At 50.3% G+C, this 24172-nt stretch overlaps 1 protein-coding gene across 21 annotated transcripts in view; it reads right to left on the bottom strand.

The window, feature by feature from the left end:
* EPS15L1 (epidermal growth factor receptor pathway substrate 15 like 1) overlaps positions 1 to 24172 on the bottom strand; it is a 107588-nt gene that overhangs the window by 20019 nt on the left and 63397 nt on the right. For 14 of the 21 annotated variants that reach the window (XR_014055662.1, XR_014055664.1, XM_081496585.1 and 11 more), the window contains 7 exons: positions 22125 to 22289; positions 17314 to 17437; positions 16379 to 16429; positions 14503 to 14639; positions 8456 to 8516; positions 7367 to 7449; positions 884 to 1016 (listed from right to left, as the gene is read on the bottom strand). Coding sequence is in view for 18 of the 21 variants with exons in the window: in XM_081496585.1 (XP_081352711.1) it covers positions 884 to 1016; positions 7367 to 7449; positions 8456 to 8516; positions 14503 to 14639; positions 16379 to 16429; positions 17314 to 17437; positions 22125 to 22289 (754 nt within the window). In the remaining 3 variants the exon portion in view is untranslated. Of the gene's footprint in view, positions 1 to 883; positions 1017 to 4993; positions 7450 to 8455; positions 8517 to 14502; positions 14640 to 16378; positions 16430 to 17313; positions 17438 to 22118; positions 22290 to 24172 lie in introns of those variants that run through there. The other 7 variants (XR_014055663.1, XM_081496597.1, XM_081496604.1 and 4 more) reach the window with 3 other exon arrangements.

Raw genomic sequence — 24172 nt, 5'->3', positions numbered from 1 at the left:
GTGAACAGAAGGCATGATCACAGGAATATGTGGTTCTTCTACGACGCTACAGTCTAGGGACAACACAGGGGATTTTGCTAGGGGACCAGAGCAGACCATGAAGAGGGAATACACTAATGATTGGGAAATTGCAGTGACTCCCTCTGCCACCGGGAGCAACAGCTTCCTGCTTTTATGTATGATAACCTGGCCTGTTGAACTATCGCCATCACCCAAGAGAGGTACCCCGCACGAGCTAACCATCCTCAGCACCCTCAGAGGGGCTCAATCCTGAGAGAAACCAGCAACAGCCCACAAAGAGAACCAACAGAGAAGGAAGGGCTGCAGGAAGCTCCCTGTTCGGAGCTACCTGCCTAGATGCTGCGGCAGGAGCAGAGAGGAAGGGAGCCCCAAGCCATCTGGCTCCTCTCACGTCAAATACGGCCAAGGAAGACCTCCCACCCCTCCCCAAGTCCTGAACCAATCTGGAGGCGCAGGATGGGTGCAGGGGCTACAACCACTGCTTCTGCCACCCCCACCCCTGGGCCCTCCCTGAGCCAACCTGGCAAAGAGCTTGGGAGGGGTGGGGAGGTCAGAGGGGCTACGCAGCAGCTCTGCCAACCACCAGGAGGGTTCTTAGCCCCCAGCCTCTGAAGACCACCCTAAAGTCCCACACAGAGCCCAGAGCCCAGGGCCCACAGGATGAGGCGAGGGCAGGAGGGACCGGAGGTGCCTCCAGGCACACAGTGTGTGAAGAACCACGTGACGGGCAGAGGGGAGCCCCTCTGGCTCCGAACACAGACCCTGCAGCATCTGCTCTGGGCTGGTGCACAGAGGGGCCCTCTGTCCCCCCGCTGCCCGGCGACAGGGGGCAGGCGGCTGCGAGAGAAGAAAGCGTACTGACCGCTGGGCGGTTTAGGCCGCGGAGGAGCAGGTTTCTTCGGAGGCACAGCGGGAGTGTCCTGTTTACTTTTAAAGGGGTCATCTGAGAATCCTGCCCCTCCAAAGGAGGAGGTGAAAGGCCCAGAAGTTGGGGGCTGCAAGAGAGGACACGAAAAGAGAGGTAGAAACAATCATTAACATGGAGGCAGGGATGTCCACTGAGCCCTCCAGGCTGTGCGGCATGGCCCCCGCTCGGCCAGAGGGCTGCTCGCAAGCCCCCTGCTTTCCTCCACCCTCGACAGACAGGGTCCTCTGGCCCATGAGGGGCAGCTGGCAAACATATGAGGCAGGCGAGAACACCCAGTGCCTCGATGGGCTTATGTCATGTGGTGGGGCTTGGGGGCGGGGAGCTGTTCCCTGCCACCTGCCTGGGGGTATCGGGTCTTCCTGCTCATACTTCAGAGACGTGTCCCACCCCCTCTCCCTTCAGTCAGTGTGAGGCACTCGGTCAGAGTGGCACCAGACCCTCTCTGTGTCGCTGAGCTGCCCCCCCAGTGACTCAAGCTGGAGCCCACCCCACCCATGTTGGCACAGCCACCACCGCCTCCGATGGGCTCGTTGCCTCTGGCCTGGACCCTCCACCAGCTTCCTCCAGCCCTGGTCTCACCCGTGACCGCCCCCTGCCCCGACATCTACCATCTCACACCCAAATCAGACCACGTCACACCAGCCACAGAGAGACGCCTGGAGAGACAGGTGGGCAGGAAGGTAGGTGGGAAGGTAAACATGACAGGTGAGTTGGGAGGCCAGTAGATGAGTCGGCAGTAGCGCTGAAAGGCCTTGAGGCTTAAAGGTAAGTCCCAGTACTCCTCACGGCACACAGGGCCTTCCTCATAGCCCCCCAACCCCCTCACTGCACAATGCTTCAGCCTCACCCCTGCAGGGGACTCAACCCTCTCTTGGCAATTCTCTGGTGACTGGAGCCCCGGGTACCCCATCCCTAGGCCTCCACACACACAGGGTCCCTGATCAGGGGGCGCTCAGCCCTTCCCGTCCACCCTGAGCCCCTGTTCCTTCTCAGAGATGGCCTGTTCCTTCTCACTGCCGCCCCCAGACCCCTCCCTGCCACCCCTTCCTGTACCAGCTCGGATGTCCTAGAGGGAGCTGACAGGACACATCTTACCACGCCAGGGTCGGGTACCCAGGACCCTCCTGTCTAACCGAGTGGCCTGAAAGTGAAAGGCAAGAGGCACTGACAGGGTGCACACCTGCCTGCGGCGGGCAAGGACTCGTCTGTACGTGCGCACCCTCCTGGAGCACCAGCATGGCGCTGGGCACGACAAACCTCCACTGATAGATGGATGGGCGCAGAGGATCAGTGGCGCCCCAAAGGGAGATCACTTTATGGGTGGGGGATCATGTTCACTCATACAGAAAAGAACTAGGGAAAAGTAGAGAGAGGAGATTCAGAGCTGTTGGACACAAAGGGAAGTAGTGGACACTGGAGTGAAAACGCTGATATAATCCTCAAAAAATCAAAGGAACGGAGATGCACAGGGGGGCAGGGGAGACTATGCACGGTGGGTATGGTGGGGGCGTGAGGAGGGGCACTTGCAATGCTCCCCCCAGTGTGGATGGAGGGGCCAGTCAAGGGGCGGAAGGCAAAGCAGGGACAGGAGAGCCCACTTTTGGGACTTCCTTAGGTACCGGGTTCCCACGCGTGGAGGGAGCAGTGGGGAGAAGGGCGGGCATCAGTCACAGGGTTGTGGTCATGGGGACAAGGACACAGCCAACCCTGTCCCTGGTACCTAGTTCCAGATACTCGTCTTGGGTGGGAGAGAGGCAGCTGGTCCACAGAGATAAGGAGGGGGCCCCGAGAGGGCGGCAGCACCCTCAGCCAAGACCGCTGGGCACCCCGGTTCCTCCCCCGGAACCTCAGAGGGCCCCCAGGGTAGGAGATGCTCACTCTGTGCTGACCTTAGCACATCATCCCACCGGCCTGGGCACAGAGTCCTCCTGCCACCCCTTCCATCTCACATGCCGGGAAGCTGAGCAACTGGGAGGAAACACAGCCTGCTGACCTCACAGCACCCCAGGGTGGGAGACGGAGGGGGAGGGGGAGGTGGGCTGGGGATCCGTGTCATGGCCTCCTGGCCCTCGGCTGCTGGCAGTCCACCCCTCCCACGGGAGGTCTGGGGGCTGTCCTCATGCCAACGGGGTGACACGCCCAGGTGCAGGCAAGAGGCAGAGCAGGAGAGGGGCCCTTGGGAGGACAGGGGTCAAGTGGGAAAGGCTCCTTTCCCTTCCAAGACCACTGGACCCGCCGGGAAGCCCTGGATGAGTGGTGCGGCTGGGCTGCGGCAGAGCCGAGAGGAACCTCCGTCCACGGCTGCCGCCCCCTCTCCCGGGCGCTCTCTGGAGTGCCTGCCCTTTCAGGTACACAAGTCGGGCAGTTTCTATCTGCTGCAGGGCCCCGCTCCTGGCTCCGTGCCTCTGCCTCCTCTTCTGTGGAGTGACAATCATGACTGGCCCGCACTCGCAGGGCTGGGGCGAGAAGTCGCAAGGGAACATAAGCGGCTCCAACCGGCGCCTGAGCCACATCAGCAGAGACAGCACAAGCAGCATCATACTGAGGATGTGGACGTGACTAGGATTCTCCTGGATGCCCGCAAGAATCTGCAAATGCCCACTGGCCACAGACACTGTGTTTCTGCTGCTTCCTATCATCCACAGAGCCTTTCCCAGATGGAGCAAGCCGGAGAGCCAAGGTGCAGCGTGGACCTGCAGCTCAGCTCTAAAGTGAGTGGGTTAGGGTCTGCTGTTCGGGAAAGAAGACGGAGCAGCCGCTGAGGAGATGGAGAGCGTGCAGCTGCTTCTGCTTCTGCTGTTCCCAGGACATGCCCTGGGTTGACAGCTCTCTCCATGCTTGCCACAACCTGAGACAGGTAGGCGAGAACCAAAACCAATTTCTTGGCAAACAGGGGGCGTGACCAGCTCCCAAGGCCCCTGCGTGGACCTGTTCTTGTCCTGGGAGCTGGGTATGCGCCAGCTCTGGGGAAGGGGTGCAGAGGGACACCCGGGACCCTCTGGGTGCAGACCCCCCGCCCCCGCCCCCAGAGCTGCATGGCACATGGTGAGGCCCTCGTCCACCCGGCCTGTGCACTGCACCCCGGAGCGCGAGCTGCACTGAGCCTCCCGGCTGGCTGGGGACACCGTGGGCCAAGCTGACTCTCCGCCCCCTCATCTGTCTAAACCCACTGCGTGGCTGGTGGACCGGCTCCAAAGAGAAAGAGTTCGCCCACAGCAGGGAGTTTTATCACTTCTGACACCAAAAAGCCTGCGTCATTTCCGAATCCTGACTTTCATGACTTGAAGTTTCCCAAGAAGCCTCCTCTGGGACCTGACTGGTTCCTACTCAGGCTGCGGCTTCAGGGAAAGTTGCTATTTTTAGAAGGGTTTCAGTAAAGCCGGTAGGGGCTCTCTGGCTGGGCTATAGCGAAGTGTGCTCCAAAAAAAAGAAAAAAAAAACAGAAAAGGAAAATGCACAGACAGAAAAGCTACTATACAAGACACAGCTCTAAAAGGTTTACAGTTTAAAGAACTGACTTAAAACAAATGACCTTCAAATTTAAAAAAAAAAGCCCTAAATAGAAATGCATGCTTGAAAAACGACTGAAAATGGGCTGACAAAGGGCAGTCAAGTATTTCATAGCTGGCTTTTTTTTTTTTTAATCCTAGGGTGGGAGGGGTGAAATAATTAAGCTGGAGTCTTGTTTTTATTCTCAGATACTCTCTGAGATCTACTTTGGGGAAGGTGTTCTTAACGCAAGGTAATACTGCCTAGAAAAATCACCTCAGGTATGAGGGGACCTCAACTAAGAGTGCAAGCCTGGAGAAACTCCCAGAGGAATCCAGGGAATTCAGACTGCTGGCGGGCACTCTCTCCTCCAGCACTGCCAGGCAGAGTGGGGGACATGCCAGTTTTGGGTGAAGTTAAGAAAGGGCGCCAGCCTGCATGGCCTCCCCACCCCACTCAGGTGGAGAAAAGACAGTGATGTTCAAAACACACACACACACACACACACACACACACCCCAAGCAGTTAAAAAAAAACACCTTCTTGCCACTTTACTTTCATTTCCTTCAGCATTTTATTTATACACACAATGTTGTTCTTGAAAAACAGAAAGGGAACCAAAAGGGAAAAACAGAGATCTATGAGATTAGGGCACTGAACTGAGCTGGGCAAGTGGCATGAGATCAGGAGCTGATGGGATCGTGGAAACAAAACAATGGAGAACCGGACAAATTTTCCATGGCCCCAGCCAGCCCTGTCCCGCCCAGCACCACCAACAGGAAGGGGCGCTGGCTTTGAAGTCACAAGTGCACGTGTGTGTGGCCTGATCTGGGACACGAGATCAAAGAGAGGGAAAGCGGAGTAAAAGAGGGAAAACGCAACTGTAGGTTAGAAAGGGCACCAAGAGGGAAGGGCCAGGCTCTGAACTGCCTGGCTCGGGGTCGCCTCTGCAGTGAGCAGAGACACAGGTGGGTGCTGCCTGGAGGCGGCGGCCTGGGTCCCGGCAGGCGGCCACTCCACACACAGCCTCCAGCACTCCCTGCCACAGAGGGCTTGGATCATGCCCTTGTCCTCGTCCCCTTGTCCCAGCTCGGGGGCACTGCTCTCCCTCATTCCCCTGCCTGGGGCCGGCCCACTGGGGGAGAGGGCCCGCTTGTGCGGGCTTGAAAACACAGCGTGAGCCCCTTCCCTGGAGACTACCGCCCCCGTGTGGCAGAGCTTTCTTTGCGTCAGGGGACAGCTTCCCGCCCGCTACGCAGGGATATAAGCCAAGGACACATAGCTCTGCTCAAGGAGCGTATGTAACAGCCACACAGTGACAGGTGAACATGAAGGCACATCGCAGGCTCTGGTCCCTTCTGGCCGATCCCAGACCATCAGCATCCCAGTTCCCATAGGAGGGTGACTCCCTCCAGGCGCTGGAAGGAGACAAGACGGAAACCCCAGCACCGCCAGGTTCCCTCCCGCGGCAGCCAACGGGCAGATGCTCTGTCTCCAGCCAGGAGTTAGATTTGCTACCTCGACAGTTTACACTCACGCGCTTCTCTGAAAACCTGAACAAAACCTCAAACGTTTCTTGGAAGCCACATGCCACAATCACACGTCGCTAACCACAAGCACTCAGCACCCAGACAGCCGTGCGCCCCTCGGGCTGAGTGAGGCAGGCGGGATGCCCCTCTGAGGAGCTGGCATGTGGGGTGCGAGGGGGTGGGCAGTACAGGACTCCAGGCTGTGGGACTCCCACCTGCTCCAGGGTTCTTTCTGCAGCCACCCCACCCCCCCACCCCCCAGCTAAGGGGCAAGATCAGGGACAGGAACTGTATCTGCATGTGGTCACCAGGGCCCCAGTGGCCATGGAGCCGGGCCACCTGGACGGGAGCAAGTGGCTGGAAAAAACTGGAGGAATAAATGGAGAACACGGGGGCTTCAACAGGCTGTGCTGCACCCGGTTCTGTATCCTTGAGGGGGACCCCACCCTCCCAATGAGGCCAAGACACATACACCAAACTCTTCCTTTAACTCTTGTTAACCTGGGCTCGCAGTCGAAACCAAGGGATGCTAAAGGTGAGGACGGAGAACAGAAGCAACAAATCAACTCCCCAAGGCCACCGTTTTCAACTTCCCAGCAGTTTCTTCTGGAATGTACCTCAGAGTCATGGGCTCTCTACTCTTATTGCTTGCTCTGTTTCGGACAATCTCTACCGACGGACTTCTTGCTATGTTAAAGACTGAGCTCTCCAGCCACACCTCCTTCGAGCCCCTCTCCACAGAGTGATCACACCGCGTGTGGGGCTACATTTACAGTCAGTTCAGGTAATTATAGCCACATAGACACCGCCCAGGCCGAACAGGAGTGACTTATGGGCCTTCCTGAACAGCTCACTTTTCACCCGCATATTTATTTACCGACTGAGCCCAGGCCTCGCTTTTCACATTATTCTCAGGTTCTGCCCACAGGCAGCTCCAGACACATCTGCGTTCGGGCCCATGGTCCCCGGTTCCGGCCTCAGCGGGCTGCACGCCAGGCCTGGCCCACTGTGCCCAACACCTTCTTGCTTTGTTTGGCCATTGGGACGGCTTTATCACCTGAGGTCTAACGGCCATGAGACACCAGCGAGGGCAGGAGGGAGCCCCTCATGCCCATGCCTGCGCGGCAGCGGGGCGGGGGGAGGAACTCAGGGCTCTGGCAGCGCCACTTGGAGGAAGGGAAATGGGTCCAGCCACAGCCATGGACACCTTCTAGACCCTGTCTGCGGACTCATGACCTCACATGAGCATGCATTTTGCATTTCAGAGTTTGACAGGTGCCAAGGAAATACATACGTGGCGTGAAACAACTATGCCTGGCAGCCCGTGACAAGACCACGACCACGACCACAGCACAAGGACACTGGCAGAGGCACAGAGGTTCCACGGGAGAGGTTTTACCTTGGACATCTGGCTGAAGTCAGCAAAGCCCTCAGCACTACTGAAGGACCCACTTCCAAAGGGGTCTAAGGCTCCAAAGGGACCTGCAAGCAGCACCGGGAGAGGCAGAGTTACAGCGCGCTCACGGAACACGCCTCCTGGGGGCAAGCCGAAGTGTCGGCTCTCAGACCTCAAGAGCACCAGAGCAGACCCAGGGTGGCCACGTCTGTTTGCGGGGTGGCGACTCCGGGTGCAGGTCCTCAACCAGGACCCCCCCCCGTCCCCCCGCCCGGCCCACTCCGGCTTGTGGTTGGTGCAGCTCAGCCAGATGGTCTGCGGCCACGAGAGCTGGGGGCACTCAGCCCTGTGGCTGGGCTGCCAGCCAGCATTGTTCACAGTCACGGAAGGAGTGACAAGCCCCCCATGGAAGGACAGGCAGGGCCTGGTGTCTGTCCTGCTGGACCAGGAAGGGGGAGTGAGAGGGAGGGGGCTGCCGCCCACTCAGCTCACGTGGGGAGGGCATCTGTGGGTAGAGATTTCTGTTGAGCTTTTTCCTTTGGTGGGTAGTGTGATTTTCCTGGAGTAGCCCACAAGCCCACCTATGAAGTCAAGCTCTGTAACTAACAAGCCAAGATGTGAGGCAAGGCAGCAGTACCAAGTGGGGCCTGTTCCCACAGGCAAGGTGGCGGGGGGGGGGGGCAGTCCGCAAATGCTCCCCTCCCTTAGAGGCACACCTAAGGGTTTTACGCTGTGAAGGGAGGGTCCCTCAAACCCAGCGCCCACAGCACAAGCCTCAACAGAACTTTGGATTTATTTAGGAAAAAAAGCCAAACATACAAACCAAACATTCATAAGGAAGACTGAGTAAAGAGTAACTAGTACGTTGGTGTTATTACTGAATTAATCCCTACAGCCAAGCTTCCTTTCTAGCAAGAGGCCAGCTCCCCCTCAGGAAGACGAGGGCCATGGCTTGGGCCACACTGCCTCGGGTGAGGATCCGGGTGCTACTTACTAACGACACAAACGCTGAGGACACACCAGCTTTGGAAACAGGTGGGCCATTCTACTGCCCAGGGAAGAGTGAGAAGTAAAAGAAGCCATCGGTCTCACCTGATCCTTTTGAGGAGACACTGGAGGATGAAAAAGGATCGCTGGATTCAAAGGGGTCGAGCTGAGTGAAAAGGAGAGAGGAAAGAGTGAAAAGCAGTTCCTGTGCCCATCACCTATTCATTCAACCACAAACTCTCTGGACATCTGCCCCAGCCAGATGGGGAGGACACAGTGATTTAAACCAAATCCTGGCAGAGTCCAACAGGCCAACCCCTCCTGCATATAATACCAACAAATACTCTGGACCAGGAAAAAAAAAAGCAATCACCTGAAGACCTAGGAAGTGAATCAAAGCAGCAAGACTTTGGAAGAGAATTGAAATTTGGCAGTAAAAAAACAGTACAAGGCTGAGTTTTCCAGGTTTTGTTTGATCTTGGCCCACTGCTCAGCTTGTGGGATCTCAGTTCCCTAACCAGGGACTAACCCGGCCACGGCCATGAAAATACTGAATCCTAACCACTAGACCACCAGGGAACTCCCAGGTTTTCCGTCTTGATAGCTACAGTCTGCAAATATTGAGAGGCTATGGACTCCAAAAGAAAACTCACTGTCTTTCCGCACTGAAGCTCAGAGGCGGGAATCCCAGGACAACCACAGCCATGAAAAAAGGGATGTGGCCCAGCAAAAAAAAAAAGCCCAGGGGAGAATTAAGCTGTCTTCATACCTGCAAATGATGTAGGCTATTTTTGTTAAGACTGTTGGAATTTACTAACCATAATTACAACGTATAGTCCGAAGAATGTTAAGTAACCTCCTTATCATGTTAATCAACTGTTCTCTTATGAAGATCTATTGTGTTGACTAATTGAACAATAATTCAAGTAGAGTATCCCAGAAAGAAACCCGCTTGCACTCCCTCTTTGGAGTCTGGCTGGCGGCCTTGAGTATCGCCAGCGGCCCCGACGTGTCCTGACATCGTGTCCTTGTTGACAGGCCTCGTCCTCTGCACATGGCTTCATCCCCAGGTGGCTGGAAACGACCTGGGGTTGTGTTTTATTTGGGAGTTATTTGGCCAGGGCCTTTTGAACAGCAGGGTCCCAATGAAGTGCTGGATATTATTTATTAGAAAATAAACTAATTAAAAAAAAAAAAAGAATAAACTTTTCTCTTTTTTTTTTAACAATAATATCCTTTCAGAAATTTCTATTTTGTAACTGCATGACTTAATATGGTGATAAAACAGTTATTAAAAGACTATCTTTTCCAAAGCTTAAAAAAAAAAGGTGGGGGGATGTGGGGTCTAGAAAGGAGAGGCAGAGAATGGGAATCCCAAATTCCATGATAAGCTCTGCCCAGGTCTCAGGCTGACCCCTACACTGTGTGTGGGTGGGCAGACTCAGAGCAGTCTATAGCTAAGGCCACAGGAATGAAACCACAGGCCTGACAGGGACAGACTACAGTGTGAGTCTTACCAAGTTAGTTGTCTGCTGAAACAAAACCATCCACACTCTTTGGAAGAATGCAACAGAATCAAGTCTCCACAACAGAGTACTCACAATGCACAGGATATATCTCTAAGTTATTCAAAATACAAAAAACAAGAAAAATATGGTTCTCAAGGGAAAAAGATAATTAATGGAGACGATCCCAAAATGACCCAGATACTGGATTTCTCAGATGAGGATGACTTTACAGCAGCAGTGACTGGGCTTAATGAGATAAGGGAAAATACACCGCAGAAGAACAATAAGACAGGAGATCTTAGTAGAGAAGTGGAAACTATACAGATGAAACATGGACATTCTAAAACTGTAAAGTACAATACCCAGAATAAAAGCTTCAGTAGATGAGCTAATCAATAAATGACAAAAATGTAAGTGAAGTTGAAGGTAAATCAGTAGAAATTACACAATCTGATAAAGAAAAAGAGGAAAAAAGAAAAAAGAAAAACAGGGCCTCAGGGAACTTTGAGGATAATATTAACACCTGTATGACTGGAATCCCACAAAGAGAGAGAGAGAATAAAAAAGAAAAATTTTTTCGAAGAAATAATGGCTGAAAACATGGCAATTTTGGTGAAAGACCTAATTTATAGATATAAGAACTTCAGCAAACCCCAAGCACCATAAATAAAAAGAAAACTATCCAGACCCTACACAAACTACTGAAAAGCAAAGATAAAGAAAGGTTCTTTAAAATAACCAGAGAAAGGAACATATTACATGCAGGGAACAACTATCTGAAAGGCTGGTAACTTTTCATTAAGAACAACAGAGACTAGAAGGTAGTGGGACAACATCCTACAAGTGCCAAAAGGAAAAATGATACTAGATTAGGCACAAATATACTCAAGGATGACAACAAAGCAGTCCTGAATCACAAGGGCTAATGTAAGTTCTTCAGGCTGAAGGAAAATGATAATGGAGGGAAAACCAGATCTTGAGAAAGGGATGAAGAACTTGAGAAATGGTGACTATATGGGTGAAAACAAGAACTACTTTTCCCCTCTTTAAAACTGATCAGTTCAGTTTAGTTCAGTTGCTCAGTCATGTCCGACTCTTTGTGACCCCATGGACTGCTGCACGGCAAGCTTCCCTGTCCATCACCAACTCCCGAAGCTTGCTCAAACTCGCATCCATTGAGTCGGTGATGCCATCCAATCATCTCATCCTCTGTCATCCCCTTTTCCTCCTGCCTTCGATCTTTCCCAGCATCAGGGTCTTTTCCAATGAGTCAGTTCTTTGCATCAGGTGGCCAAAGTCTTGGAGTTTCAGCTTCAGCATCAGTCCTTCCAATGAATAATCAAGACTGATTTCCTTTAGGATTGACTGGTTTAAAACTGATTTAAAACTGACTGTAAAACTGGTTTAAAACTGATACAGTGGATTAAAGCAAAAATTATAACACTGTCTTAAGGCAATTAATATATTTAGACATGTTACATTCATAGGACAACTATAACAGAGACACTGCTGTTTGGGGATAGGTGGATAAATGGATCTACATGATGGCAAGTTTTTTACATTTTACATTAAGTGTTGTTTGTTGATGCTGTTCAGTCGCTAAGTTGTGTCCGACTTGCTGCAACCCCATGGACTGTAGCACGCCAGGCTCCTCTGTCATTCACTATCTCCCAGAGTTTGCTCAAATTCATGTCCATTGAGTCTGTAATGCTATATAACTATCTCATCCTCTACCACCCCCTTCTCCTTTTGCCTTCAATCTTTCCCAGCATTAGGGTCATTTCCAATGAGTCGGCTTTTCGCAACATGTGTCCAAAGTATTGGCACTTCAGCTTCAGCAAATGATGTAGTACTAATTCCAAGTAGCCTAAACAAAGTTAAGTGTGAAAATGGCAATCCCTAAAGCAACCTCTAAAAATAATAAAAAATAGTATAGTTAAAAGAGGCCAGTAAGCACTACAAAATGGAATCCTAGAAAACATGCAAATAACCCAAAAGAAGACAGAGGGGAACAGACGAATAAAACACAGAGAATAAAAGGAAGTAATTAATAAAATAGTGACTTGAACCTAATTATATTGATAATTGCATTAAATGTGAATAGACTAGAAACTTCATTTAGAAGGCAGAAATTTCCAGACTGTATAGAAAAGCAAGGCCCAACTGTTGATACATGCTCAACACAAAAGACATCAACTTCAACTCCCAGATAGGTTGAAAGTAAGTGGATAAAAAAAGATAAAGCATGCAGAATAAGCATAAGAAAAATGAGGTGGCTGTTTTAAAACGTGATAAAAATAGATTAAGACAAAGATTATCACCAGAGGAAAAATGGAACCCTTTTAAAGAAAAAAGATCACTGCATCAGGATGATGCAACAATCATCAATATGTAGGCAACTGACAGATCTTCAAAATACATGTAGCTAAACTTGACAGAATTAAGGGAGATATGGACAATGCTGCAATCCTAGGAGAAGATTTTAACACCTCAGCAACTGGTAGAGCTAACAAACAAACACCTTAAAAATAGATGATCAGTCCTCTATTAGAACATAATGGAAAAGAATATGAAAAAGAATATATATATATATATATAAATATATAATTGAATCACTGTGGTGTACACTAGAAACTAACACAACATTGTAAATCAACTAAACTTTCAACTAAAAAAAAGAAAGAGGGGGAATTCCCTGGCCACCCAGTGGTTAGAACTCAGCACTTTCACTGCTGTGGCCCAGGTTCAATCCCTGGTTGGGGCACTAAGATCCCCCAAGCTACATGGGCGTGGCCCCCTTAAAAAAAAATGGGGAAAAAAAATAGACCTTCAGAACAACCACCTTGACCTAGCTGGCATTTACAGAACATTATACCCAACAATGGCAAATAGATATTCTTCTCAACTGTACCCTGTATGTTCACCAACAAAGACCATAAAACGAGTCTCAATAAATCTAAAAGGATTGAAAACATACAAAATATGTTCTCTAATAACAATAAATCTAATTAGAAACCAATATTATAAAATACCTGGAGGGGGGCAGTACTTCGAAATGAAACAATACCCTTTAAATAATCCATGGTTCAACAGAGCATTCACAAGGGAAATTGAAAAATATCTCAAACTGAATGACAATGAAGATACAACATAGCAAAATGTGTGGAATGCACCTAAAGCAGGGCCTGAAGAGAAATGCACAGCCTTTCTATAAAAATAATCTTATTTATTTTTGGCTGTGCTGGGACTCCGCTGCTTTGCAGGCTCTCCTCTAGTTGTGGCAAATGGGGACTATTCTCTAGTTGCGGTGTGCAGGCTTCTCGTGGCGGAGGCTCCTCTTGTTGTGGAGCACAAGCTCCAAGCGCTCGGACTCAGCAGTTATAGTTCCTGGGCTCTAGGGCACAGGTTCAATACTTGTGGCACATGGGCTCAGCTGCCTCGCGGCATGTGGGATCTTTCCAGACCAGGGATCAAGCCCGTGTCTCCTGCAGTGGCTAGGTGGATTCTTTACCACTGAGCCACCAGGGAAGCCCAGAAATAAGTAGCATTAACCACTTACATTAGAAAAAGAAGATCCAAGATCAATGACCTAAGGTTGGATCTTAAGAAGTTAGAAACAGAAGAGCAAAGTAGGAAGAAGGAAATTATGAGCAGAAATCAGTGAAACAGAGAACAGACAGGAGAGAAAATTACCAGAACCAAGTTGACTTGTGGAAAAGATGGATAAAACTGATAAACACAGAGGTGAGAACACAGACCACCAACATCAGGAATGAAAGGGGACCTCACAACTGGCCTCAGAGACAGAAATGTTCCAGGTTAATCCTTGCCTTCAAGGAGCTCTGGGGCTGGTGCTGCAGACCAGTAGGCCCATGGACATGTGAAAAGCCAAGGCATGGGTAAAATGAGGACAGAGATGCAGCCTAGAACATTCAGGAAAGCTACGCATGGCCCTCACTTAGACACGAAATTCTCATTCCATCACAAAGTCACTTTTCTGCTTTTTAAATCCTCGCTGACACCAATTTAAACAAGTCTGTTGGGCCTACTGTACAAAACACATGGTTTACTACTTGCTGGGGGGTGGGGAGCACACTCAGGGCAGCCAGGTTGTGCGTCTGGATTTCCTCCTGCAGTGGCTGGGACCCACTGGGGCACGCTGATGCCAATGTCACATCAGCACTGGGCACTCAGAAGGCAGCAGGGCAGACCTGTGGGAGTGTGTGGTACTCTGTTTTGTCTCTGTTGGGGGATGCAGTGGCCAAGCAGAGAACCCAGCCAGTGGGCCTGAGCAGAAGTAAAGGGGCACAGAAAGGGATGGAGGGGTGACAGCTGTTCAGGACACAGTTCAAGTTGATGTGGGCTCACCGGACTGCTGGATGTGACACCTTGCTTCACAGGGCAAGCCTCCACAGGGACCAGCAGAAACGGTCACCGTGCCATCCAGGAAGGAGGTTGGGCCTTCTAGCCAGCTGCCAGGTAATGGCCCGGCCTCTGACCGCTCTCATCTGCCAGGCCTAGCAAGCTCAGTTTGAGAGATGGAGGCCCTGACTTGGTCCAAGGGGGGTGGGAAAGGCTGCCTTCATACACGTAGAGCACGCACACAGGCCGCACTGGGAAAGCGGCCCTCCTGAGGTCACTCACCTTTGACGGTAAGGAAGGGTTTTTCGTGAACGGGTCTGAGGTAAATGGGTCGCTCTTTGTCTGCTTCTTAAAGAAGTCATCAGGGGTGGAGCCACGGAATGGGTCACTTTCTTTGAAAGGATCCCCACCAAATGGATCTGGAAGGTGTTTTGGAAGGAGAAGAAAAAAAATGCCCTATGAATAAACGCTATGCTTAGTGAGAGAACTCCCATAAAAAAAAAAAACCACGACTGACTAACACCACTTACATGAAATTCTAGCAAACCATAGTGGCAGAAAGCCAGTCGGTGGTTGCCAGAGACCTGGTGGCACAGGGGTAGAGGAGCACTAGGGGACCTTTAGGGACAATGCAGATGTTTTCTCGCTCATCTGGCTATACACATGTTGAAACGCATCCGATTCTACACTCAAGGTGGGTGAGTTTTGTGGTATGTTCATTATACCTCTCAATAATGCTGATTTTAAAAATAAAATCAGTAGAAACAAACAACGTGGGTAAGTCCATAAGGACAGAAAGCAGACTGGCGGCTGCCAGGGGCTGGGTCGGGGGGAACTGGCAGAGGAGGTCTCCTTTTGGGGTGACAGAAACGTTCTGGAACTACATGGAGGCAGTGAGTGCACTCCACAGTGAACCCGCTACAGGTCAGTGCAATGTGCACTTTACGATGCTTAATCTGTGCTATGCAAGTTTGTTAAGCTTGTGTTACACGGATTCCACCTCAATAGGAACAAATAAATAACAGGGGAGAAGGAAATAAACAGGCAACATGATGCCAGCACCACCACGCCCAGAGTATGTTCATGTGGGGTGCAGGCCTGGCGACCGAGAGGGGAGCCCCCATCACCTGGAGGGAACAAAATGTTGGGCTTTTTTTTTCTTTATGATGTGGACCAATTTTAAGTATTTTTTAAAACCTTTTGTTTACTTGTTTTGGCTGTGCTCGGGCTTTGCTGCTGCTCGGGCTCTCCTCTAGCTGTACGGAGTGGGGGCCACTCTCTCGCTGTGGTGCTGGGGCATCTCCCTGCGGCGGCTGCTCTTGATGCAGAGCACAGGCTCTGGGTGGGGTCCTCCCGAGTCAGGGACTGAACCTGTGTTTCCTGCATCGGCAGCTGGATTCTTTACCACTGAGCCACTGGGGAAGACCAAGATGCTACGCTTTTGTGCAAAGTGATGCTGTCCTTCCCTGCTTACACCACTGCCACCCTGAGTTTGTGCGGGCAGAAGTGCCACTGCATGCAGGTACCACACAGGACACCCTGATGCCGCCACAGTGACACAAGCAGGCACAAGTGATCAAGCATCTGAACAGCCGTCTGGCTATCAGGGGCTGGCTTTCTGGTTCTAGCTCTCATCATGCTGTGTGACTGGCAAGAAGGGGCACCAGAAAGGGAGGGACAACAGGGCTTCCTTCAGAAGCTCACCTGGCACAGTAGGCGGCAAGGTGTTTCTCCATTTCCCCCAACCTGAACTAGGACTGGGAATCCTCTTCTTTTTGAATTTTTATCAGAGGAGGGCACGGCAACCCACTCCAGTATGCCTGCCTGGGAAATTCTATGGACAGAGCCGCCTGGCAGGCTATAGTCCATGGGGTCATGAAGAGTCAGACACGACTCAGTGACTCAACAACAAAATAGGTGCTTGCCAATGTTGTGTTGGTTTCTGGTGTAGAGCAAGATAAATCAAGTATATCTACACACACACACACACATATATATATATATATATATACTGCCTCTGTTTTGGATTTCCTTTCCATTTAGGTCATCACAGAGCACGGAGTAGAGTTCCCTGTGCTATACGCTAGGTTCTCATTAGAATGGGAATATTCTGGGGACCAGTTCACAGAACGTTTCTTTTAACGAAGGCTTTTTTTACCTGTTGAAGCCGTCTGTTGCTCGGCAAAGGGGTCACTCTGGAATGGGTCACCTGGATTAGAGAAGAGAGAACCATTCAGCTCTGTGGTGGAAATAACCTTGGCAGAGCAAAGTGGGAAAGCAAGGGTGGACAGTGGCTGAGGTAGTTCATCATGGCAAGGATGATGAAGATGAAACGACAAGAACTCTGGCTACTCAACGTGGGCCCAACTCGGGGGAAATGTAGGACCGGCCTGAATTCACTCTCTTTCTACGCCCTGCTCATGGTTCACCCCTCCCCTCCCCATCACCCCCCAGGGTTCCAAGAACCTGAGCCCCCAGAGCTGCCCCCTCCTCAGCCTCCTGAGACACCTGAGCCTTGGCAGCTGCCCAAGTCATCTCTCAGAACTCGGGTGCTTCCACTCCAAGTCTCTAACTGGAAAGGCACTCCCACTGCCCTCTCCCTGCCCTGGCATTTTTCTCAGGAAAATACAGATAGCCTTCTTGGAAATAGTTTTGCTCTGCAAAAAAAAAAAGAAAACTTAGGAAATCTTGTTTCTAGAATTCTTAGTTATTCTTGACTCGTGTGTGACTCTGGGTGAACTCGCTGTGTTAAGACCTTAGAGACTGTGTATGTGGGGATCTGCTGTTTACTAGGCGTTCCATAATCACCACTACATCCACTTATCTTAGTCCTGCAAGGTGGATGCAATCTCAGGGCCAAGTCAGTTACTCTTGAACGTGGACATCTCACAGTGAGCTTGGAGCTCTTCCCACCCCCACTCAACACTATAGCTCTTCAGTTAACCAGGTGAAGTGAAAAACTCAAGAGGCCAATTAGGCTCCAAGAATTTCTTTCCTCCCCCCACGTCACAGGGTGCTGCCCGTCACTAGACAACCCAGAGGGGCACAAAACAAACAGCCTTTCAATGACAAAGTGGGCGCCAAATGAGATACCTTTGAAGGGATCGGCTCCTTTAAATGGGTCGGATTTGAAGGGGTCTTCTGCCTGAAAGGGATCCGGATGCAATTCTTGGGCGTTGTTGCTAAATAACAAGGCTTTATTTTTGAAAGGATCGTCCTGTAATTTTGCGAAGAGACAGGACAGGGATTTCATTATTTCAGATTTAAAGCCAAGTACAGAATTCTATACCTAACTGGTGTATTTTCCCCTCTAAGTGATGTGACCCTAAAGAGAGTAATTTAAAAAAAAAAACACAGAAAATGGATTTTGGTTAATAATAACGTCAACAATAGTCCATTAATTGTGATAAATGTACAAGACATTAATAATAGGGTAAGCTGGCTGTGGGTTATACAGGAACTCTCTGTACTATCTTTGCAACTTTTCCTTAAGTCTTTTAGAATGAAAGTCTATTTAAAAATCGTTGAGTGGAAGCAACCCAGGCATCCAGTGATGGATGAACGGATAAGCAAAGTGTGCTATGTCCATACAATGGAGTTATCATTCAGCCTTTAGAAGGAAGGAAATTCTGACACATGCAACATGGATGAACCCCGAAGACATTAGGCTAGGTTAAAGAAGCCAGTCACCAGAAGACAAATACTGTGTAATTCTACTTACATGAAGTCCCTAGAGCCATCAAATTCATAGAGACAGAAAGCAGAATAGTGGGTGGTCAAGAGGATGGGGAGTAGTGCTTAATGGGTATGAAGAAGTTCTGGAGCTTGACCGTACAACATGAATATACTTAACACCACTGAACTGTATAATGAAAGATGGCTATGATGGTAAACTTTATGTTATGTCTTTTACCATAATTAGAAATATTTTTTAATAAATCACTGTGTCAGAAAAAAAGTCATATTTTTGGAAATGTCAGAAAGAAAATGTAACAAGTCCCTCCAACGACTGCAGCTCGAAGCCTCCTTGTTCAAAAGTGCACATCCCTCAAGCACCTCCTCAGAGAGTATGTGCCTATGTGGGCATTTTTAAAAATGCCTGCTTCTACACCAAGAGGCATGATGGCTATTTACATCCAGAGAGGAAGTAAGTGCTTATGCACTTGGAACTACTAGAGCATACACAGCACTTTGCATTTTTTCTTTAAAAAGTGCTTATTTGTAGAAACAAACAGCATATTTAAATCGGGGGTGGGGGGGGAGACTTGCTTTTGAAGACCAAGTTTTTACAGTGGAAAAATTACCTGAAAGGGGTTGGGGAGGGACTTCACAATATATGCGGGAAAACAGTGCCCTTGGTTTAGAAATACTGAGATATTTTGGTTCAGAAAGACACACCCTCAGTGAAAACACAAAGGTTTCACTATGACATTAAAAAGCACAACATCCTCCTTGAATCTGGCAAATGTGTCAGCATCCTTGGGGTGCAAATTCAGCCATTATTCCACCTGACGGAGACCAGGTGATGAAAGAGCTGGGGCTTCCATGAAAATACAGGGCAGTGACGTCAGAGGTGCCCATGGGAAGGTCCTGACAAGGCTGGGTGACTCCAGGGAGCAAGCAGGACGTGTCTCAGAGGTACCAGGCCAACAGGAAGCCCCAGGCTCCCGAGGAATAGACCAACACCCCTTCCCTCTGATGGATGTGGAACGATTTTCCTTACCTGAGAAAGATTACCTGGGGCCTCCAACCACAGGGGCCTCCAACCACAGGTGGGGAAGCCACGCCAGGTCTTGGGCAAGTGAGTACCAACATCCGCAAGAGTGGCGTCTGAGTCTGCAATGTACAGACTCAGTAAGGATGTTGTGGTGCTAACTACCAGGAGGCGCTCACGCCAGCAAGCACCCAATGCAGGTCTGAAACACAGACCAACATGTCGGAGAAGTCCTAACCTACTCAAGCCAGGAGGCCAGCATGGAAAATCAACGCCCTTCAGCCCTGGGGAAAGGAACGTATTTGTTCCAGAAGGAGAGAGAAAAACGGTGAATGATTTGGATAAAGTAGTGAATTAAGAATGACAACTTGGAAAACTAAATAGAATGAAAGCTTCTATTTGGTTTTTAATTAGCAGTGACGTACCAATTGTTTTTCGGGTTTTTATGTTTTCAAATGCCACTTGGAAGACTTGACAAATAACAGTGGACGATGGCAGAGAGGACACTGATTCCTGGGTGCTCCGGCTGCAATTCCCCTAACTGAAAGGCAGGTCTGCTATCTCTCTCAGGAGCAACTGCTTGGCCTGAGGCAGCAGCCGCTTCCTCCCCTTCAAAGGAGAAGCCTAAGACAAACCCCGCAGGATTCATGTGCTTAGGGTAACCACAGGTGGTTCAGATTCCATTTCAGGTTCAGAGCAGAAAGCTAGATTTGCCCTGGCACAAAGATGCCATCAACTCCACCATCTGCTGACCACCTACTGAGGAGCACGGAGCCATCTGCCCACCTGGGAGATGCAAGTGTGGTGGCCAAGCTTGGGGTGAACGGCACCACTCGTGGCAGAGAGTGAGCGCCATGAACAAGGAGCTCCCTGACCAGTCTTAAGCGCCATGAACAAGGAGCTCCCTGACCAGTCTTAAGTTCTTCACGTCTCAGGAAACAGACGTTGACAACTCCAAAAGGGCATCATGGTGGCATTCTGCGACATTCCTCCCCTTCAGATGGGGGCTGGGCGGTGGTGTGCCCGTGAAATCAATACTCTCAAGAGAAAATAAAACATCTGTTTGATAGTCACTGCCAATTCCCATGGTGTCACTACCCCACTATGGCTCATGTCCAGTTACCAAAGGTGGAGCTGTGGTTTACAAAATTCCTATTCAATCATCAGCTCTGAAGAATCAGTAAAAGTGGCTCCAGTAGGCCACGGGCTGAATGTGACAGACAAGCCCGTCCTTCGTGATGAGTCTGTGGTGAAGCCGAATTCTGCTTCTCTCTAGTAGACAGGCTGGCTGAGCACTGACTCCAAGGATAAGAAGCCAGTACCCTTATCAGCAGATGAGACACAAGGATTAAACACGGCTTTCGGAACCCTGCCATCTTGGACAAAGTAAAATCATGTGAGCCTAACACTAAATCCAGTGACTTCAGTAAAACTGTTCAGACATAGAACGTTCTAGATGCACCTCTTTGGTTACACTTGTTCTCGGGAAACTAAGCCCTTTAGTTTCACCCCTTTCGAAGAGAACTAAGAGACCGCCCTCTCCTTGGGAGCAGTCTTGAAATGTCCAGGAGTGAACAAAAGCCCTCTTCACAGTGTTTATTAAGAAATGGAAACAAACCAAAAAGTGAGTGCTTTAAAGATTGTATTTGTGCAACAAGATAGTTTTTCTTCCAAACAGTGGTTGTGGGTTTCTATGTAACACATGTGACGTCAACGTTTCAAGATGGATTGACCATCATGTAAACATCTGTAGTAAGATGAATAAAAATAAAGGCAAAAAACTCTGTGGGGGGGGTGGTGATGGGGAGAATCCCTGTTTTCCAAATGACACTTCCCTGCCAACTTTTTATCCAAGGAAACACATCTTATCAAAGCCTGCGCGACAGAATTTAAGAGTGCGCTGTCCCATGGACTAAGATGGAACAGGCAAGCAAGAGCTGTGAGGGTACCTGGACAGACGGCACGAGTAAGAGCAAGGCTATGAAGCTGGAACACACACGCTGAGGCAGACAGACGGTCCAGCAGGAAATCCCGCCTTAGGCGGTTCATGAAGGAGGACCATCCACAGTCTCTATTCAGACGATGAAGCTGCCTATACGGCCCCTGGAGCGGATATGGGACTCCCTCATTTGCCATTTCCAAGTGGAGAGGAATGTGTGAATGGCAGAGGGAGGCAGAGGGCCAGAGATGGGAGGCATTAGAACACCAAGAGTGTCTTCGGAGCACTCTGGAGAATTAGGCATAAGCCTTCCTGTAAATCCTGGGCACGGAGCACTTGGCTACTGAGAAAAGAAACACGTCAAGAAAGGCCCAGAGTCTCACATGGAGAGAGACAGAGAAGCTGAATTGTTATGGGGAGGGGAAGGAATCCACGAAGCGAATAAGGCCAGGAGCAGGAGCCTGGAAGAAAGAGACAGCAGTGCAGGGCGTGCGGCCAAAGGCTTTGGGGCAGAGCACAAGGCAACTAGAGACCAGCTGTGTCCCCTCGGCTCCCACAGCAGCACAGAGATGCCTTCATCAGCCCAAGTGAGCTGGAAATGACACACACCAGGACTCGGGGCCACAGCACTGAACTCTGGCCAGAACAGAGGACTAAGTAACACTGTCTGGATGCAGCAGCCTGAGGGCCCGCAGAAGCCTAAGAGGCCAGCAGGCCCCCACCAGGACCCCCAGGGTCATGCTGCGTGAACCCAAGTGCTGACATTTCAAATGTGACCAAAATTTCAGGAGATGGGCCAATTCGTGGGTGACACAGCAACACCCCAGGAGGGCTGACTGCCATTCCTATTGACTTTTATCTCCACCTGTGATTTTTCAAGGTGCTCCTTGTAGAACATGGACACACACACACACACACTTTTCCAGCCTCCCAAAGAGGAGAACGTGGGGTTTCACAATGTGTGAGAATTGATCCCATTTTGGGGAAACCCTCCCACTGGGAGGCACTAGCCCACAGAGATGGAGGTCTTCCCAAACTGGTTTTACAAAGGATCCAGGCCTATCCTCGGCTTTGTCCCAGATGCCATGCTGCAGGGCTGGTGGGGAGAGGCAGAGCAGCCGCGAAAACGAGAAACACCCTGCACATGGATAGGATTAAGGCTGGCGAGGGCTGGATCCAGCAGGAGGCGCCTTCTCTGAGCCCAACATGGGAACCAATCCCAGGATTGGAAAACACTCATTCAACCTTTACCATGGCTCCAAAACTGCCCCTCTCTGTCAGGGAGACACCCGCGCTCAGGTCTGCTAGGTTGCTCAGGCTGATACCAGGGGCCCCGTCGAGCATCTCATCGTACTGCTCCAGACTGCGCTGGGCTTCCTGGTGGCTCTCATGCAGCTGGGAGAGCTTGCTTCTGGCCTGGACAATAAAGACATTGTTGGCATGGAGGAGGGCTGGGGGGAAAGCACTAGGCAACATATTTTTCTCTCAGGGCATCCCGCCCCAGATGATTCACGCAGATAACTGAGTTACCTGTCTACAGAGCAGAGGGTCCCTGCAGCCATGTTTATAAGACTTGAGGCTGCTCATAAACCGAGACAGAGAGAGAGAGAGAAAGAGAGAGAGAGACCCCCTTCTGCCTGCCCTCAGGCGGCCTCTTTGTATCCCCGGTCCCTGAGAGAGGCAAGTGTTCAAACAGACATTTGCTGATTCGGAATAAACTGAAATGGGACAAAATTCAGATTCACTATCTATTCAAAGTGATGTTCAGCAGTCATTTTGCTTTATGGGATTTTTATTGCCCCATTTGCTCCTCCTTGTTCCTGGAGAAGGCATGTGAGGCCAGGGAAAGGATGGCAATCTGTGGGCAGACAGACCCCGGCTTTATCTTAACTGTCTCCTGCACACGGGTGACTTCTCCTCTGTTTCCTCTTCTCCAAAATGGGATTGATGAGTAAGAGCCCTCTTGCACTGTATGGCAGGGTGGCCTTAGTAAGTAGTAGCTATCATGTTTAACATCATTATTATTATCACTAACATACATTTATGTCTTGGCTGCTATTTTATAAAGGCTGGAGGACTGATGCTGAAGCTGAAGCTCCACTGCTTTGGCTACCTGATGCTAATAAGAACCGACTCATTGGAAAAGGGAGAAGGCAATGGCAACCCACTCTAGTGTTCTTGCCTGGAGAATCCCAGGGATGGGGGAGCCTGGTGGGCTGCCGTCTATGGGGTCACACAGAGTCGGACATGACTGAAGTGACTTAGCAGCAGCAGCAGATTGGAAAAGACCCTTAGGCTGGGAAAGATCGAAGCCAGGAGAAGGGGGCAACAGAAGATGAAATGGTTGGATGGCATCATCAACTCAACAGACATGAGTTTGAGCAAACTCCGGGAGATGGTAAAGGAAAGAAGAACCTGGAGTGCTGCAGTCCATGGGGTCGCAAAGAGTTGGACACGACTGAGCGACTGAACAATAACAAAAAGGCTGAGTGGGAAAAGACTCTACAGATATTAATTAACAATAAAGCACATTGTTAGTGTTAGTTGCTCAGTTGTGTCCGACTCTGTGACCCCATGGACTTTAGCTCACCAGGCTCTGCTGTCCATGGAATTTTTCAGGCGAGAATACTGGAGTTACGGTAGCCATTCCCTTCTCCAGGGGATCTTCCCAACCCAGTGACTGAACTCAGGTCTCCCACATGGCAGGCAGATTCTTTACCATCTGAGCCACCAGGGAAGCCCCATAAAGCACAATATATGTTATCAAATCCCTGAGGTTTGAGTTTGTAATCAACTTTTGCCTGTAAACTGGCAAAAAGAGCCAAGAGATCGATTCAGTCAAGAAAGGAAGCACAGATATGCATTTTGACATTGCCAAGGTCAAACATAACGCTCACTGTATAGGTGGGACATTCGAGGGCCAGCAAGGAGGCCTTTGGCCGTTCCACACAGGGCAGCGGCTGCAGGCCTCGGGACCTTCTCCCCAGAGCAGGCCAGGGAGGGGCGGAGCTCCTGAGAGGGTGGGGCCTCCTCGCTGTGCCGCCTTTTGAGCTGCATGGGGACAGAAGGCATCCTGGACTCTATCCCTCTTGCTTGTGCAAGGACCAAGGCTGGTGAGACAGGTCCTGAACCTAGGCTCTCTTCAAACCAGTTAACGTCATGTGCTCACTCAGCCCACACCCACTCCTCCAAAAATGATGCGCAATCCAGCAGGGAAGCAGAAGGCTGGTGAGGGAAAGCAGATACTACCAGGCCAAAGTCATCATGACAGGGGAACATATGCTGGGGGTTCTCAGCAC

The sequence above is a fragment of the Giraffa tippelskirchi genome, chromosome 6 (assembly GCF_054371585.1).
Source record: "Giraffa tippelskirchi isolate mGirTip1 chromosome 6, T2T-mGirTip1v1.2.pri, whole genome shotgun sequence".
Classification (NCBI taxonomy): domain Eukaryota; kingdom Metazoa; phylum Chordata; class Mammalia; order Artiodactyla; family Giraffidae; genus Giraffa; species Giraffa tippelskirchi.
Note: the sequence above shows the minus strand (reverse complement) of the source record. Positions and strands in the feature narration are given on the sequence as shown.